This window comes from Vicugna pacos, chromosome 1 (assembly GCF_048564905.1).
Source record: "Vicugna pacos chromosome 1, VicPac4, whole genome shotgun sequence".
In the NCBI taxonomy this organism is placed as follows: domain Eukaryota; kingdom Metazoa; phylum Chordata; class Mammalia; order Artiodactyla; family Camelidae; genus Vicugna; species Vicugna pacos.
This window is the reverse complement of record NC_132987.1, coordinates 17812257-17831360: the sequence shown is the minus strand read 5'-3', so window position 1 is coordinate 17831360 and position 19104 is coordinate 17812257. Positions and strand designations below refer to the sequence as shown.

At 50.1% G+C, this 19104-nt stretch overlaps 1 protein-coding gene across 4 annotated transcripts in view; it reads right to left on the bottom strand.

Annotated features, from left to right (window-relative positions):
• Window positions 1-461: 461 nt before the first annotated feature.
• Window positions 462-19104, bottom strand: part of MRAS (muscle RAS oncogene homolog) — a 54347-nt gene continuing 35704 nt past the window's right edge. For 3 of the 4 annotated variants that reach the window (XM_031678204.2, XM_031678193.2, XM_072957327.1), the window contains exons 3-6: window positions 9283-9436; window positions 7834-7933; window positions 3037-3116; window positions 462-1701 (exon numbers count right to left, since the gene is read on the bottom strand). In XM_031678204.2, the coding sequence (XP_031534064.1) occupies window positions 1602-1701; window positions 3037-3116; window positions 7834-7933; window positions 9283-9436 (434 nt within the window). In that variant the 3' untranslated portion in view covers window positions 462-1601. Of the gene's footprint in view, window positions 1702-3036; window positions 3117-3862; window positions 3987-7833; window positions 7934-9282; window positions 9437-19104 lie in introns of all 4 variants that reach the window. The other variant, XR_012069334.1, reaches the window with a different exon arrangement.

The following is a 19104-nucleotide window of genomic DNA, read 5'->3' as shown; positions in this document are numbered from 1 at the left end:
TCACTCTTTGGCTGGGTCCCTCAGTGCTGGTGATCTTGCTGAGTTAGGAACTCAGTACACTTTCAAAACTTGAGAAGAAGCCAGGTGTCTCACCATCCAATTAGGTGCTCACTTTCCCCAGGTTTCTTTCTCCAAATGGTGCCAAGCCACCCACTGGGGGTGTCCTAGTTTGCTTGGTAGCTGATTTGTAACATCTGGAGCTCCCCTCGGGGTCGGGAGTGGAGCTGCCCCTCCACCTGGCCCCAGTCTAGCTCACACCAGCAGCACCTGAGAGGGAGGCGGGGTCATCGTCAGGGAGCTGGGGGATGGTCCCCTCGTAGAAATGGGTATGTGGGAGCCATGTCATCACCCCAACCTTACTTTCTCCTCCAAATTATAGTGTATAGTTAAGATAGTTAAGATCCAGGAGGTTAATAAAAATTTGTCCTAGAAAGGCAACCTAATACTAAGTCTGCAAATGCTTAACGGGGTTTTGCTCATTTACTGGACTTCAGAAGTGACAGTCGGTTGACTCAAAGGGCAAATGGCTTCAGGTCTTGGTGCTGTTTTAGTAAGAACAGCATTGGGTCATTTTTGGTTAAGATTTAGCACTTACTGGAGTTTTCCAGATGGTGTAAAAATTAGCTTACTTTGACACGGAAAACATACAAGCCTTGTGGGTGTGTTTGTATCAGAGGCACCAGGCAGGCCAGGTGATGGTTGAAAGCCCTCACAGGGCTGCGAAGAACACAGAACTTAGCCCACACCACCTGAAAAATGAATGAACACTTTTGCAATACCTACCAACGGACTTAATTTATACATTTCCAGGGTAATGAGAAGCCCTTTTAAAACTGTAATGCCAGCCTCTTCCCTCAACAAAATAGAATTCCATTTCCTAATATCTGTATCCTCAACCACAGTCAAATCTTCTGGGGAAATACAGCTCTCTTCTCCCCAGTTTATAAGCTGCAAGTAGGGTCCGCTTCTCCCGAGGCCTCCAGCCACAGTCGCCATGAACTTCCGGTCTCTCGGTCACTCTACTTTCATACTGAGTTTTGGCACGGCTGGGAAAACTCAGCTAAAAAAACCACCACCACGATGTTCCAGACATGTTATGCGAGAAGTCTGCTGAAGACTTGAAACTTCACCAGGCAGTGGGCACAGACCCCTTTAATAAAATAATAATCACTAAAATAATTTAAAAATCTAGAAAAGACATCCAAGCTCAGACACTGTGGACAGGGGGCAGGGTGGGGAGAGCTTGAGCATGGCTTGTTTTTGTACGTGGAGGAAACACTGCCACGTCAAACCCACACTATGTAGTTCAAAGAAACAACACAGCCACCAAGGGAGGGAGGAACCGGGCGGAGTCAGCACAGGGGCTGGGATGCTGCTCTGCGCACCGTCACCGCCTGGTCTCTGCTGAGACCTGGGGAAGCCCACGCCCTTCTAACAAAGCCAGACCCTTTCTCCTCCCAGCCCAGCCTCCCCCTCTCCCTTCCGGTGCCAAGTCCTCAGGCCAAGGGTCATGGTTAGAAATGGTCTTCAGTGCGGTTAGGCAGTGGAGGGGTCCCAAGGGCTGGCCAGTTCCCAGTCACTGTGCCCAGGACCTCGGGCCATCACAATATCACGCACTGCAGTTTGTGGGTGCCTGTGGCCCGGTCTCCCCGCCATTTGGTTTTCTTCTTCTTCTTCTGGCTTTTTTCTGGAATCTGTTGCCTTTTGAGACAAGGGAGGGCAGAATAAGGACATTAGAGAGGGCTTTGCTTCTCTCTGCTCTCTCCTCCCCGGTCCCTGGGTCTGCGGCGGCGGCTGGGAGGTCTGTTCTGGCTCTGGAGGGGGAGGGGGCAAAGGTGGGGGAGGGAGAGGAGGACCTGGTCTGGACAGCATCTCTAAGGCAGGGAAAGTGGGAAGGGAGAGAAGGCAGAGCCAAACCCGCCATCCAACTGGTGAGAACTCCTGATACCACACTGTGGCTCCATTCATTTCAATCACAGGCTGTGTTTCTGTTATAGTGTTGGCCCCCGTTTCTGAGTTTCATATTTTAAATAAAATGATGGGTCAACTGAGTAAAAAGCTTTTTACATGTTTTCCTGTGTCTAAAACCTGCCCTCGGAACTAGAGGTCCAGAACCAAGACAGCACACCTCCTGGTGAGGTAGCAGATCCTGACTGGAGGCAAAATGCCCACAAGAACACCATTTAATGAGTGCACGACTGCCAGCTAGAGCATGAGGTGAAGGCTGCAAACCACAGTCCACGCTGGGAATAAAGAGAAAAGGAGGCTGCTGGGTGTGTTGGGGGTGGGTGTGGGGGGGTGTGTGTGCATGCGCAGGCGCTGGGGGCGCTGAGAGCCGCTGTTAAAGCCCTGCCTGTGATTCTGTAACTGAGCAACAGCCTGAGAGGTCACCAGCATGACAACATACTAACACATGATGTCTGAGAACCACTGGTTAGGGAGCTCTGTACAACGAGGATTTTGGAAACAGGGAAGATGGGGGACAGTGAGACCAGCCAGGAGGCCATCTCAGGCATCTAAGCACGAGATGATTGAGGTCTGGAGCCCGACTATGCAAAGGAAGGTAAAAGAGCTGACGGGCTGGGGTTTCTGACAATCCTTGCAGACTGATAGTGTGTGGGGCCTGGTAAGGAGACACACAGGCAACGCCTCCGCACTTGGAGCTGAGAAATCAGAATGTTGGTTGTCCAGGTGAAATGTTCAGGGGCACTCTGACATCAGGGCAGGGAAGAGGAGAGGCACCTACTTTTTAATGTGTTGGCAGCTTTGGTGTTGGGAGAACACCAGGGGCTGGATGGGGGGGCGCTGCCCTCTAGGAGCCTGAGCAGCAAGCCACAGGGGAGGTCAGGGAGGAGGCCCAGCTGGCAGCTCGGGCAGGAAGGTGGGACGGGCAGAGATGGATGGAAGTACAGGAAATCCAAAAACAGGCCCAGAACTGTCCAGCCCGGGCCTCGGACAAGGAGCGTGCTCCTCCAGCCCTCCTGGAGCCCTTCCTGCCACGGAGACCCCGCTTCCAGGCAGGTGAGCATTGCTCACCTAATTACTCTAACCAGGTCATGGAAGGCTTTGTCCACGTTGAGAGGTGGGTCCTTGGCACTGGTTTCAATGTATGGGATCTGGAAGGCAAAGTTCAATTTGGTAAGAGTGTCACTGAGATCCACAAAGCCCTGTTTCCTAAACATGCAAATTCTCAGAGGTCCTGAGGAACCCTTCACAGCCCCCACGAAACCCTGGCTCCTACAACCTCAAGCCCTTGATGGCTTCTCACTCTTTAAAGTCAGAAAGTTTTACTGACAGCTCTGCTGATTCTCTCTTGTCTTCTGGTCACAGAGACATTTAATAGCTGCCTAAAAATAGAATGAAAGTGATCTTTTTATACACTTCAAGACTGCTTAATTTATCAGCCACTTGTTCTGATTCTACTCATTTTGCTTTCTGAGGTCTATTTCTCTGCCTTGGGGGCCTTCTGCTCCTCTCTCCAGGCCTTCCAGCGGGGACTCTGGCAGGAAAGGCTGAGGGGAGGTTTGGCCCTGGGCCAGACTCTGCACCCTAACGACCTGGGCAATCTGCACGTCCCACTGCCCACAACCAGCCTGCCTGGCCCAGCTCTTGCGTGGCCTGCATCTATGAGCCTGGAGCTCGGCCATGCTTACGGAAGGCTTATGTCTGCACATCTAAGGCTGAGTCATCATCACCAGTCTGGAAGGCAACAGTGGTCCGGAGATGTGGTGGAGGAGACCCCATAGGGCCATCCATGTCTACCCCAAGTCTCAGGCTGGCACAGGGAGGAGAACAAAGGCCCTGTGAGGTCAGGACACAGCCTTCTATTTTAACAGGGACCCCACAAAGGCAGGAGGCTCACCATCACTCTCCCACGAGGGAAGAGAGTATAAGGTCCAGACAATGCACACAGCCTCCCTAGATGAGATGCAGGTAAGCCGACTATGATTAGACTGAAGAACTTTGGTGTTTTTTGCAACTTTCTCCTGATATAACAAAATTAAGGCATTTCATTATAATAGATTTTAAAAAGAAAAGCACGGTGAAGAAAACAAAACAGATCAACATTTTAAACGATGGCGGTGGATGCTGTGTGACAGGGTAAGTTGTGACTCGAGAGGAGCCCATTGTAAATGATGGCCCGGAACACATCATAAATACCAGGCCATCAACGATCATCACGGGGGATCAGATGTTCCCACACGGCTGTGGCTTCTAGCAGGGGTCTTGCAGGAGCTGACCCAGACACAAGGCACCAAGGACAAAACCTGGACCTTTGAAATCTTCATTCGACAAATATTTGAGCCTCTGATAACCCTGAGGGGAAACTGCCTTCCAACCACTGTTAGGCTGTTAGATTGTGGGCCACTCACTGAGGTGACCGTAGGCTGCTTGGCCTCTCAGGTCTCAACACCCCTGACCTCACTAATTCTCACGTTAACACTCTGAGGTAAGTAAGCAAACATCTCCATGGTGCACTGGGGAGGCAAAGCTCAGAGGGGTGATGTACTGGCCCAAGGCCACACAGTGGCCAACAGAGAATCATGATCTGCACCAGGTACACAGGTGGGAGTGCTGAGGTCCGCTTCAGAGCCTCGTCCAGGTGTGGCATGCACCTCGATAGCTCCCAGGAGCCGGAGTCCAGTGCAACCTTGTGAGGGCAGGAAATTCTTTCCTGTGCTCCCCTAGGGGGAAGTGGGAGGGCAGCGGGGCTGAGATTCCCCTGAGCCCCTTCACGGCCTATAATCCTGCTGGCTCAGTAAATCCCTGGTTCCTGGGGACTCAGACCTCTGCTGCTGGCCGTCCCACTCACAAGCACACTTGTAATACCCCCAGGCCCCCAGACACCTCCACCTTCTTTCTGGGGGTCCTGCTTCTGAAGAAATGCTGATGCACATGATCTGGTTTCTTAGAATTCTAGGACTTCATAGTCACAGGTCTTAAAGTAAACTAAACTGCAATAAACGGCAGTATTATTTGAGTCCACTACAGGGCTAGGAAGCGCCATCTTCCTGCACCAGGTGGGGGCGGCCTGGCTGGGTTAGCTAAAGAGGAACTTGCCTTATGAGCTTGAAAATTAGGGGGGAATGTAGAGCTCAGTGGTAGACTGCATGCTTAGCAAGCACAAGGTCCTGGGCTCAATCCCCAGTCCCTCTGTTAAACAAACAAACAAACAAACAAACCTAACCCCGCCCCCCAAATTAAAACAACAACAATAACAAAAAACCCAAAACAAAACAAAACAAAACAAAATTGAAAAATCGAAAATTAGGATAGTAGCTCGCAGGGTCATTTGGTTAAATGATAAATGAGGCAGCGGCATTCACGGTAGGAGAAACAAAGGCTGAGAGACTGGAGACCTGGTTTCTTGTGGGTAGGGAGTGGGGGGTAGGAGGGAACTACTCACCAGCTGTGAGGCCCCTGGAATTCGCTTAGCCCGTTGTCTTATTCCCTTTTCCTTGCAGAATGGGGTTATTGCTACCCCGTGCAGTGCCCTTCCCCCACTGCCGCCCGACACCCGACACCTGGGGCGGTGGGAGGGACACCAGAAGGGGTTTGTGAAGGCCCTGAGCATCAGCTCACTGTATGGGGCCTGAGGCTGTGGAGTTCAGGATGCCGGCCAGTGGAAGGCATGCCTCCCTCCTGTGTGTGAGGTCTGCGTCCAGTGCTAACCCAGAGGTCAGTTCTGGTCCTCACCTAGAGACCACTGAGCACACCTGTCTTGGGTGATCACTCCTTCCTTCTTGAGGCATTTTATTTCCCTGGCCCCCAAGACCCCACTCTGGTCCTCACACAGCACTGACCGCTCAGTCCCTTTTGTTCCTTCCTCCTCACCCCCTCCTCCCACTGCACCAAAGTGCCCCGAGCCTCAGTCCCGGGACCCTGCCCTACCTACACTCATTCACTTGGGTTTCATGGCTTTGTTTTCTTTTACCTTTATGTGTGTGTGTGCATATATATACATAAAATTGAGGTATAATTAATGTATAACATACATTCTATTTGATTCAGGTATACAACATCATGATTCGATATTTGTATATATTGCAAAATGATCACCACAATAAGTCTAGTTAACACTCATCACCACAGAATTTTTCTTGTGATGAGAACTTTTAAGATTTAGTCTGGTTTCATGGATTTAAATTCTACCCACATCCTGCTGATTTCCAATATTTACCTCCAGATAGTCTACCTGACAGCTGTCTTGATATCTCCACTTGATTATCCACTTGGTTCCTCAAACCAAGGATCTAAAACAAGACTCCTGGTCTCCCCCACATGCTCGCTGCTCTGGTCCCCCTGACCAGTTACTGGAACTCCAGTCTTCTGAAAGTTCCTCGGCATCATCCTCAAATCCTCTCTCTCACTCCACATCTAATCTGTAAACAAATCCTGTCAGCTCTCAGAAATCTACCCAGAATCCAACCACTTCTTGCCACGTCCATGAGCCCGACACTGGTCCACGTCAGCCTGCCTGCACGGGGTTCTGGGCAGCCCCCACAGACCTTTCTCCTTACGGCCACCAGAGGGCAGCCATTTGGCCGTGAGCCAGGCCAAGTCACTCAGTCAAAACCCTTGAAAGGTTTCTCTGTCACTCTGAGTAAAAGCCCATCTGGCCTCAAACCACTTCTCTGACCAGCCTCCTGCTACTCACCCTCCTACTCCTTCTGCTATGGCCACACTGGCCTCCTTATGCCCCTTGCTGTTGCTCAAACTCCCACCTCAGGGCCTTTGCACTGATTATTACCTCTGCTGGAACATTCTTTCCCCAGGTATCCAGAGGACATATTCCTTCACCTCCTGTCAGTCCTCGCTGACATGCACCTTCCCAGCGAGGTGCTCCCTGACCACCCACCCGGAAAAGCACTCCACCTCACGTTCCCTACCGCCATCCCTGATTTACTCCACCCCCAGCACATGTCCCCTTCTCACACGTTCTAATCTGCCTCCTCTATTGTCTGTCTGCTGCCACCAGAAGTAAGCGCCCTGAGGCAAGGGTTTTGTTTCCCAGGGTCTAGGACCATTGAATGAACACGTGAATAAACACAGAAAGCAGAGACAAGCAGACCTGTCAGTGAGCCCCCTTCCTCTACTCATAGAGCTGGGCCCACCGGGCAGGGGGAAGGCGCAGCCCTGCAGACATCCCAGGTGGACGCCTACACAACTGACCCATGAGGCCGGGCGCGGCTGTGCTGAGCTGGGGAGGGGTGGGAAGAAGCCCAGCGGCCCCACCATCCAGTGGGCAAAGGGGTATCACAATGAACTGAAAATGAAAATGAAACAGACACAAAACCAAAGATGTCTACTGACACACACTGTGGCCTGGGCAGACCTCGGTTTTATCACTTATAAGATGGAGACAGTGGTACCGACCTCAACGGGTGGCTGGGGGAGTAGATGCTCCCCCAGCACAACCCCAGCACAGAGCAGGGCTCAGGGGAGGCAGCTGAGCCGACGATTCTAACACAGTCAGATGCTGGCTCAGAGAAGGGGACACAAGCCAACCCCCTGCACAGCCCAGCAATGAACCTGCAGCATCAGGGCCAGGAGGTGGCCTGTCCAGCCCACCGTGAGGGTCCCTGCTCCCCACAGCAGGGCCTCTGATGACTGACAAGGGGTGCTTTCTCTCTGGTCTGCCGTCTGGTTTCACAAAATATCCCACATCGCATGTGCCCCATGAGGCCACTCTGTGGAATCCAGCCCATTACCTAGGAGGCCTGAGTTCCATCCCTACAGACAAAGACTGCAGGAGAGGTGGGACACTGACATCCCCTGACCATGCCTCATGCCCCCAGCCCCAACACACACACACACACACACCCCACCTACATTGTGTTTGGTCGCCATTTCTTTTCCTTGCTCCCTGGTGATTTTCCTCAAATGCATCAAATCAACCTTGTTGGCCACAAGAATCATCGGGAATGACTCCCTGGAAAATAAAGGAACAGCAGCTTGTGAGGTTTCGCTGCCCCCACACCTGGTGGAGGTGTATAGCCACCCCTCAGGCCTGACAGCACACAGCACCTCCTGATGGGCCTGGGGCTGATCTCAGAGTCTTTCCCTCCACATCTCCAGAAAGGGAAAAGAGGCCTGGGGGCTGCCTTGGTTTGAAGCCTTAGGCCTGTTGCAAAGTGAGCTGGGATTCTCCAGGGAACCCCTGGCTCTGCACTGTCTGGGCCAGCGGCTGGGTTCCCAGGTGCCTCCTCCCATCTCCCTGTCACCCTGATGCACCCCCCATGCAGGCCATCATGCTGTGGTCGTCAGCAATGACTCATGAAGAGCACCAGGGCCAGGGGCTGGCACACAGTTGTCACTTACTAAATGGCAGCTGCAAAATCAGGATGGCTCCCAGGAGAGGGAAGGAGGGGTTCAGAGGTATGTCTGCCTTAAAGATTCCCATTGGCACATGTGGCCAAATTGCTGTCCAAAAGTGAATGAAATGGCAGTCTCATAGCATCATTGTCAGCACTGAGTATTTTCATTAAAAAAATTTTAATTTGGTAGGTGAAACGTGGTACTTTATTATTCTTCCTTGCACTTCTTTGATTAGCAAGAAGACTGAATATTTTTCCACATCTGAGTCATTTATGTTTTCTCTTTAGAAAGTCCTATAGTCAGGGGCTTAATCCACATTTATTCTTTATAGCTTTTTGCATATGTGTATGTGTACATATCCCTTTATCTTGAAAAGTTATTAGCAATTTGCCTTTGAGACAGGTGTTAACTGGTTCTTTCAAATTTACCAAGATTTGTTCAAAGTTTGCTGTTTTCCTATTAGTTTATCCTTTGACTTTAACATTGCCTCTTTAAGAGCCAATTAACTAAAAAGACCAGTTGGGCTTAAAACAGACTCCAAACTATTTAACTAGTCGATACTATGATAAGGAAAAAATGAGCCTTTAATTACAGGCTTGTAAATCTTACAGTCAAATGTGATTTAGCCAATTGCAATGTATACTGGAAAGAAAATTCACTTTTTCTTTGGAATAAAACTTGGTTAAATTGGAGCGGAAACAGATGTTACTTATGTTCCCTTGATTCATCATTGGGGACAGTTTAGGAGAGATGGGTAGGAGCTGAATCCTTGGGGCCTTGGGTGCATGGAGACCCCTGGCCACCTGGAAAGAGAGAGGGTGGGAGCTGGTGGGTGTCTGAGGGATCTAGGTCTGAATTCAGCTCTGCCCTTCGTGCTTCAGTTTTCACCTGAAGATGAGACAGACAGACAGACGGAGCCCACCTGAGCCAGGCTTGGGGAGGTCCTGGCCCAGCCGCCCTCACCTGTCCTTGACGCGCAGGATGAGCTGGTGGAAGCGGTCCACGTGCTCAAAGCTGGCCTTGTCCGTAACCGAGAAGACGATGAGGAAGCCGTCCCCCGTGCGCATGTACTGCTCCCGCATGGCGCTGAACTCCTCCTGCCCGGCTGTGTCCAGAACTAGGGTGGGATGAGGCTCCTCAGGGGCTGTCACCACCCACCCAGAAGCCCCCGCAGCCTGTGGCCCCCGGGGTGGCTCCCATCAGCTGTCCCCACAAGCTCCCAGGGCCCAGCGCTCTAAGGGCCCAGTGGGGCCTCAGGCACCGCAGTGTGAGGCTCTGACTCATTTGTGGACCAACCAGTTCTAACCCATGGTGCTCCCTGGGCCTTCATTCTCCACCTGCAGAAAAGCCTCATGAGGTCAGTGATCAACGCGGCTGCAAATCCCTCTGGAGTCCCCAGGTGTGGGCTTCGATCCCTGCTCTTACAAGCTGCTGCAGCTCTTACAAGCTGATTCTTGGGGAGGTTACCTGCCTCCGAGCCTCTGTTTCCTCCTCTGTAAAATGGACACAGTGCTTATACCTCGCAGCCCCGAGGGAGGAAAGCCCCGGGACAAGCCTGAGGGAAGCTCTGAAGAGGCCATCCTGGGTCAGGAAGGGTCGTTGGGCCCTGTGCGGACAGACACCAGGTAGGCCGAGGGGGAGGAGCGGCTCCCTGAGAGCCAGGGCCCTCGTCACCCAGGAGGGGCTGCTCCAGGGCTGGAGGGACGTGGGAGCTGGGGCAGCTGGGGAGAGGGAGGCTGGGGGGACCTTCTCCACAAAGGCTCTTCCCTCAACCCACCCATCCCCTCACACCCCCACCTCATACGCCTATTCTCCTGAGATGAAATGATCTCCCTGTTTCAGGCAGGTCACAGCCACAGCCGGGTCTTTCTGTAGATCTGCAAGCCTGCCCCACTCTGGCCCTGTAGGGGTCCTGAAGTGGGAACCCCACAGTGGCCTGTAAGCCCCCGCCCAGCACGGCCCCTCCCCACTCTCCCAGCTCGCTCTCCCTGACCAGACCCACTTCCCCGCTCCTGGAGGCAGTGGAGGTTGGTTCCAGATTTTGAAGCCAGGTTCTGGGCTGAGTCTGCCTCTTGATTCTCAGCCTGTGACCCTGGGCAAGCTTATGTCTCTGTGCCTCCTCTTCCTAACAAGGGGCTTGTCAGGGATGTTTTGAGTTAATATACTCAGGCCCCTGGAGCAGCACTGATGCAAAGAAGTCCTACAGGAGTGTCTGTGGGAGCCTGTACCCTCACCTGGACCTGGGAGTCCCTCACCTGGGCCTGGGAGTCCCTCCCCCAGCCACTCCCCTCTCTGCTCCCTGTGCCTTGGTGAGCTACTCTGTCTCACAGAATTCTGCTGTCAGAGCCCCCATGACTCTCTCCACCCCCATATGGACCCTTCATAGCACTGTTTTCACTGCCCATTTAAAAGATCCCCAGCTGGACTGTCAGTTCCCAGAGCCAGGGACTTGGTCTGTGTGTCACCCGTCTACTTGGAGCCTGGCACAAACAGTACTCAAATAGTAGCTGAAGGAATATATGAATGTGAAACCTATCTAATTTCATTCATTCATTCATTCAAGAACTATTTTGAGAGCTTACTACGTATCAGGCAGTGTTCTAGGCAGGCCATGGGGGTCAGGGTGGGGCTGGTGCACAGGGGTAAGGCTGACTTCCTTCGAAGCATGACAGGGGCCACTGGAGACACTGGGCAAGAGTGACATGATCTATAGGACATTTGCAAAGTTTACCCTGGTTGCTGGGGCAACACAGACGGAGAGTGAAAGCAGGGACACCAGTCAGGAGGATAGGCAATAGTCCAGCAAGACAGGATGGAGGGCTGGACCAAGGGTAGGGTGGGGCGGGGGCTAAGAGAAGTGACCAGATTCAGGCCACTTTCTAAGACAGAGCCAACAGGAGCAGGGCTCCTGGGGGGAAATGTAGGGACGTGGGGGATGAGAGAGAACAGCAGAGAACGAGGGCAGTTTAGGACCTGAGCTGAATGAATGGTGGCATCATATACTGAGTGGGAGAGACGGTGCTCAGTTTTGGATACACACTTCAGAAACTCTCAGGCACCTACATGGAGCTTCAAATAGGTACGTGGAGACTTAAGACAGAAACTGAGAAGAGGGGAAAGAGAGACAGAAGGAGGAGTCACCAGTGTGTGGGTGGCACAGAAAGCCACTGGACGAGCTATCCAGGACCCCCAGGAACCCACATCTCCTCAGATAGACACCCTGAGGCCCTGCCTGGGAAAGTGATCTTGTCCACGCAGCCTGTCACCCCTGCACATCTTCCTGGGTCACTCAGCACAGCAGAGGGGCAAGGCCTGGCAGGTACACAGGCGAGACTGTGACCCATACACAAGAGCAGCTCACTTCTGTGGGCCTCGGTCTCCTCAAGTATGAAAGGAGGGGTGGGGCTCCTGGGCCTTCAGGTCCTTCGAGCTCTGACATCCTTGAATTATTTGGTCTGAATATAAAATGAAGGAGCTAAGAAAATAGAACCTATAGCTGAGGACCAGTGGGGAGACACGCAGTTTCCCCAATATTTTCAGTGGCGGTGGGGTAGGAAGACTGAACCTTCACCAGAGGGAGTGGAGCCTTTCGTCCTAAGTCCCACTCAGGACTGCACTCTACAAACAAAAATGGCACAGATTTGGCTGAAAAGGGATGGGAAGGCCCGAACTAAACAACAGAAGACATTCAGGTAATACTGTAATTAACACATTCACAGATTTTGAGGTGTCTATTATCCAAAACAAAAACTAGGAATCTAGTATATTTAAAAATATGATCATTCAGAATTAAAAAACAAAACAATTCAATCAGGAGTTGAAAATCAAAAGGGACCCTCTAGGAAGGAAAAAATAGTCATTTCAGACATTGATGGCCTTAGAAATTATACTATCCATGCTTTCTAAAAGAATTCTTGGAGGATATACTCCAGTAAAGTGAAAATTAGATCCATGAAAGATAAAGGGGAGCGATGTTATAAACAGTGGGAAACGGCAGACAAAGGAAACAGCAAAACCTCAGACGTAAGTTTAAATAGATATTATAACACAATTTGAAGAAAATGAAGGACATTTTAGAACTCAAATCTGTGCTGATCCATATGTGATGATATGAGCTGAGAAAAAAATAAGTTATTACTAAAGTTCTTGCCTCATTTAGGAAGAGTCTAAAGACACTGATTTCATCCAGATGTTGACAGAAAAAAACAAGTATACACACACGTATGTACACAGAACAATCCCTGGAAAAAAAAACTCAAAACTTCCTAATCATTAAACAAAAACAGAACAAAGTAAATGGGACCAATCCAATGGAAGGCAAAAATAAACTGTATAAAAATAAGAAAGTTTAGAAAGCAGGCATGAAATAAGATGGCAGAAATAAGTCTGACGAACAACAGTAAATGCAAATGGGTTAAATTTACCTATTAAAAGGAGATACTCAGCACAAAATCCATTTGCTACTATAAAAAGCGCACATAAAACAAAATGACACAGAAAAAATGAAAAATGAAAGGATAAAAAAGGATATTCCAGCCACATGCACCCACAAAACAGAATTCAAGGCTAAGGCATCCAACAGAACAAAACAGGGTATTTATAATGGGAAAAAGCACAAGATCAAGAAATGCCAAAGTCATGAGTCACAAGCATATAAGGATGTTACCTAAAAATATATATGTGTAAAAAACTGATTTTTTAAAACGGTCGGAACTGACAAACTCCAGAATCACTGTGGGAGAACTGAACAGTCCTTAAAGATGGAATAGGTGGCTCCGCAAAAGTAATGATTTATCATTAAATAATACAATTCACAAATGTAACCGGAGAAACAGAACAAACTTTACATTCAAACCATAAGTATTTTCAATCACGCGTGAAACAGTCAAAAAAATTGGCCACATATTAGGCCATAAATATTTTGACAAATTCCAGAAAGCAGAAGTCATACGAGCCTTCTTTACCTATAATGTAATAAGATCAGAAGTGAACGGAAACATGAGTATAACAGAAACTATCCACTTGAAAGCCTAAAAAGCTATAGTGCTCCCTAATTCTCCAGTTAAAGAGAAAAGCAAAGAGATTACAATTTACAGCTGTACGACAATAAATAATATAACCCTCTGGTTTGAGGCCAAAGAGGTACTCAGAGGAAAATTGCAGCTTTAAATGTACTTCAGAAAACAAGAGAAGACTGAAAATCAACTAAGCTTTAAATTAAGAGGCTAGAGAAGAAAAAATAAAACCAAAGAAAGAAGAAATCAATAAAAGAAGAAATTAAGAAAATGGGAAGAAGGAAAAAGTAGTTGATATCTAAGAATCAAAAGCTCATTCTGTGAAAAGACCAAAGGGAAAAAAAAACAACCCCAAAATCTTTAGAAATTCTTACCAGAGAAGAAAAGACATTTAGGATGAGAAAAGGCCTATGACTATGGATATGGATAAATATTGTGAGAGAAAACTATACAGTTTTATAGCAACACATTTTCAACTCTTGATGAAATGGATGATTTAAGCAACTATAAAGGAACAATAAAAAAAACTGGCTCAAGAAAATATCTGAAACTGAAACAGGCCAGTAATTACCAATGAGATTGAAGAGACAAAAGTATCCCACGAGCAGCTCAAAGCTAATCTTGTAACCTACAAATGGTTCCAGCACAAGGAGAACAGAGGAACTGTCTAGCTCATTGTAAGATCCTAGCATGATCCTCATCACCACCTGGACAGGAATAGCATGTGGGGGTGTGGTGACTGCCAGGCCCGCCCCACCTTTGGGGGACAGAAGCAGCCTGCATGTGGGACCCTTAGAGGTACAGTCATCCCTTTTCCAATTATTGTCTCAGCACTTACTCAGGTACCCCCCTGCTACCTGGGACTTTGGGCGGTTAAAGAATAAGATGCATCTCCCTATCAAGGCACTTAGAGGCTAGTTAGGCTGATACTTAAAGAAAAATAACAACACAGGACAGACAGTGACTCGTCCTATCGGAGATCTAGGGAAGGGGTGGGGTCCCTTCAGCTTGGAGGGATAATGGGAGGTTCTGGCGAAGAGAGGACATTTCTCCTGCCCTTCATGGAAGAAGAGAAGTTGACATAAAAAGACAAGGCCTGGGGAAAGGACTTCCAGACAAGAGAAACAGCAGGAGCAAGGGCTGGAGGAAGGAAAGGAGAGCAGCGAGGAGTCTGGTGAGCTGGGGACAAAGGTCCATGCTAGGAAGCCGCAGGAGGAAGAGGAGGCAGGGGGAACAGAGGCTGAGAACTTGGAGCCTGAACTAAAATATCTGCATTTGGTGGACACTGGGGAGCTACTGAAGGTTCAGAGAGGGAAGAGGTGTAGTCGGAGGAGAGTGAGTTTGGCAGCCAAAGAGGGCGGGGACTGAAAAAGCACCCTTGTGAAGAGGTGGAGGAAGGACCTGGGCAGAGGTGACCAGGGCATAAGCGAAGGTAGTGTGTTTTGGAAGGAGAGGAAAGAATGAATGGGGACACCTGGGGACACAGGAATGTAGAGAATGGGGGCCAAGAGGAGAGAGGAGAGTTGAGAATGTAAATTCCAAACCCTGGGCCCCAGGAGGGCAGTGCAACCAGGGAGGAGGTGGGAGCTGAGCTGGGCCTGGTCTGGTTTGGGGTCTATCCCTTCCCAGCCCTCCCCTCCGCACATACACCAGGAAACACCTGGTCACAGGCCCCCTGTCAGTGGCTCTGCCTCCAAGACGTCCTGGGGGGTGGGTTGAAGAAAATGGGCAGCTCTGCTTAAAAAAAAACATGATTCTGCCCACATCCCCCATGCCTGATGTGAAGGCAGGAGGACTCCTGAGACAGAAAGTATTAGTCACTGTGAGAGGTGTCCTGCCAGTGTGTGTGTGTGCATGCGTGCGTGCGTGCGTGTGTGTGTGTGACAGAGACTGACACAAACCCAGAGACAGACGGGGCAGCCAGACTTAAGTGTGTGTGTGTGTGTGTGTGTGTGTGTGTGTGTGTGTGTGTGTGTGAGTGTGAGTGTGTGTGTATGTGTAACAGAGACTGACACAAACCCAGAGACAGACGGGGCAGCCAGACTTAAGTGGAAACCCCTGGCTGCTCTTGGATCTTGTGGATTCCAGAAGCCAAGCCTGCATGCTCGCGTGGATGGGGCCCTAGGCAGGCAGCCAGCGTGGAGGCAGCACCAGCCCGGGTCCCTCCTGAGCCCTCCTCCCCTCCCTTTCCCTTCTTTCCTTCTCCACCAGGGATCCCAGAGGGAGGCAAACCCTGGCAAGGGGTCTGGGGACTCTGAAATTGGCTCGCAGCCCAGGATACAGTCTGAGCTCTTTGGTCAAAAGGAGTCCTGCCCACCATGTTCCTACTGGCAGCACACACTGTGCTGGGGCTTCATACACACCGCATCCTTGCTGTCCTCTTTACGGCCTCATAAGGAAGGTATTACTGTACCCCTAGTACAGATTAGAAAACTGAGGCCCAGGGAGTTAAAGGGATCTGCTCAAGGCCACACACTGGCGGAGGGCACTTCAATTGCCTTAGCTCGTCCAGGCTGTTTGCTTCAACCAGAGGGTATCTGGCTGGGCTGTGCCTTGGTTCCAGGCCTTTGCCCAAGGCATGACCTCCAACTATAATGCCCTCTCCTCCAGGGTTCCCCTCTGCCCTCCAGCAGGGCTGTAGCCCCCCTCCTCTCCTGAGCTCCCTAGCCTCTGACCTTATCTCTGAATCCTTCCCATTGTGCGTGGTGTGGGTGGGTTCCTCCAAGCCTGTGCCTCTAGGCCCAGCTCAGCTCCCCACCAGGTGGTGGAGCCCCAGAGGGTGGGAGTCTAGCTTTGACTCCCTGGGTCCCCCAAAAGCTTCAGCACCCAACAAGGGTTTATCAAATACTTGCAGAATGACTGGACAGACCACACGTACGCTACAGGAAATGTAGTTACTGGGTTCAGACAGCCCACGCCAGCTGTAGGGGAAGCTACTAAAAACTGACTTTTAAAGTCCTGTAACTCACCCATCAGGGTGAAGTAAGGGTTCTGGAATATGAAACAAGAGAGATGATCATTTCTAGAGACAATATGACTCCAAGGACCATGCCTGGTGTTTTCTATACCTGCTCCCAACCACAGGCCCACCATGGGAGGCAGGAGCGACTGCGCCCATTTCACACGACAGTTAGGGAGCAAAGCCGGTGCTCCTCCTAGGAAAAGACTCAAATTTTAAAAATGCCACCTAGCTGAGGATCAATAGTAATGAGGGCTCCCTTTTCTAGGTGAGGGTGTGGATGGGGTAGGCTGGGTGCTGGGCAGAGGGCAGGATGCACTGACCATGTTCTGGGCCCAGAAAAAGGGCTGCTTTCTCCTTCTGGGGAGCGCTGGCCCAGTGCAGGGAGCCAGGCCGCTGGGTATCTAAGGGGGAGGGGGCTAAGGTCCCGTGGCGGCGCCGGCTGGCTCTCTGGCGATTCCCTCTGGCAGTGGCCCCAGCCTTGACTTGCTGACTTCAGGACACGTAAGGGGAGAAGTGCTGGCCACCAGCCCAAGGGGACGCTAGTTCTCGAGGTCACACTACTGAAGCTGGGGTTGGGGGGAGGTGCTCTTGGAATATGTTTCCATGAGGCCCACATATCCCCTGACTTGACGGATGCACATTACATGTGTGGGTGCACACCCTTTCAGGGATATGGTCTGTGGTTTTGGGGGATTCTTAGAGAAGCCCAGTCCTGCCCCCACCACAATGTCACTCTTAGGGACAGAAGAGAAGAAACAGGAAGGAGCAGCAAGGGGTCTCACCTGTGTAACCGAGAACCCAGGAGCATTCAAGAGACAGATGGGGGCCTGGGAAGGGCCAGGCAATGGGGAGGAACAGGGAGGGAAGCAGTGGCCAGTGACCCCATTTCCACCTCACAACCCCTGGGGCAGGGGGAGCATTTTTCACAGGAAGAAACTGAGGCAGGGCAGGCTTGTGACCTGCTCAGGCTCCTACAGCTAGTGGCCAGCAGAGGCACGATTTGAACCCAAGTGTATCTGGGTCCTGGCCTGTCTCTGAGTGGGGATTCAGCCGCAGTGTCCCCAAGGCCCGTGAAGAGAGGGGGTGAGGACAGAACATCTGAGGTGTGCAGAGCTGGAAGACAAAGGCCTGGAGGCTATGCCTCCTACTCCCACCCCTATCTGGTTACCCCAAATCCTCCACCTCCTCCACCCCTGCCCCTGGGCAGCCACGTGGAACTAGGAGGAGACAGCTTGGCTGTGCTGGCCTGGCTTCCTTCAAAGTCCTGAGCACTTGCTCCCAGGGCAACCTTAGAGCCCCCGACAGATCTAAACACACTGTACTCAGTCACCCCCCTCCAGGGCCAGCGTCTCCCACCACCGCCCTGCCTCCAGCCTCCACTCCGGCTCTGGATCTGAAACAGATCATCAGGCGAGAAACTCCATAAGCCTCCAAGTCCACCTGCTTCAGAGCCAGCGGAAGCCCCATACACTGCAGGCGAGGGAGGGAGAGCCATCTGGCAGCTTCCAAAGTGCAAAACACAGACACCACACGGCCCGGCAATCCCACTCCCAGGGACGGACCCAAGAGACGTGAAAACACACGTCTGCACAAAAACTCGCACACGAATGTCCACAGCAGCATTATTCATAACAGCCCAAAGTGGGAACAACCCAAATGCCCACTGACTGATGACTGGATAATCACAATGTGGCCTCTCCATAAACAGCCGACCAGGTTTGAACTTGCAGGTCCATTTGTACGGGACTTTTTTCAACACCCACACAAAAATATACGTGTGAGATCTTGTGTGCAGGTCTTGCACTGATGCAAATGGCCTCTCCTTACATTAGGCATAAAGTGAGTGACATTTAAATTTAATAATGTGTTTGTTTTCTTACTGTTTCATAACTTTGCTTTCAAAGAATTACCCTACAGCACACCTCTCTCTCTTTCGTAACTGGAGAAAATGTGTATCAGTCTATCATCACAAGAAAGTGGTTTTTAAAAACATGTAATAGTGTTTCCAATACTGTACTGTGAATATGACTATAATACTGTACATCATAAAAATCTTACAATGATTCATTCATTAGTTTATAGGCTGGGCTACCACGAAGCAACCACATCACTTACTGACAAATGAATCATTGTACCTGTGCATAAATATTAATTACTTTTTCATATTATCCTTTCATTTTGATGTCTAGTGTTAGTAACACATATAATAACATTTACAGTGTCTTGTATCCCATAAGACAATACTGATGTAGGCAGTAACAGACAGACCATTCATCTTGTAAAAGATGACATAAATTTATGGTATTGATAAATACACTACAGTCCAGTGAATGTATTTTCTCTTCCTTATGATTTGCTTAATAACATTTTCTCTTCAATAGCTTTCTTTATAAAGAACACAGTATATAATACACATAACACACAAAATCTGTGTTAATCACCTTTATGTTATCAATAAGGCTTCAGTCAACAGTAGGATACCCGTAGCTACGTTTTGAGAGGGTCAAAAGTTATATGCAGATTTTTGACTGCGTGGGGGTTGGCATCCTTAACCCCCAACATTGTTCAAGCGTCAACTGCACTAGAATATGATTCACACATAAAAAAGAATGACATTCTGATGCACGCTACGACATGGATGAACCTTGAAAACATTGTGCTATGTGAAAGAAGCCAGGCACAAACGTCACATATTATATGAGTCCGTTTACAGGAAATGTCCAGGCCAGGCAAATCCATAAAGGCAGAAAGTAAATGAGTGGTTCAGGGAGGGGAGAAGTGGCAGAATGACTGCTAACAGGTGTGAGT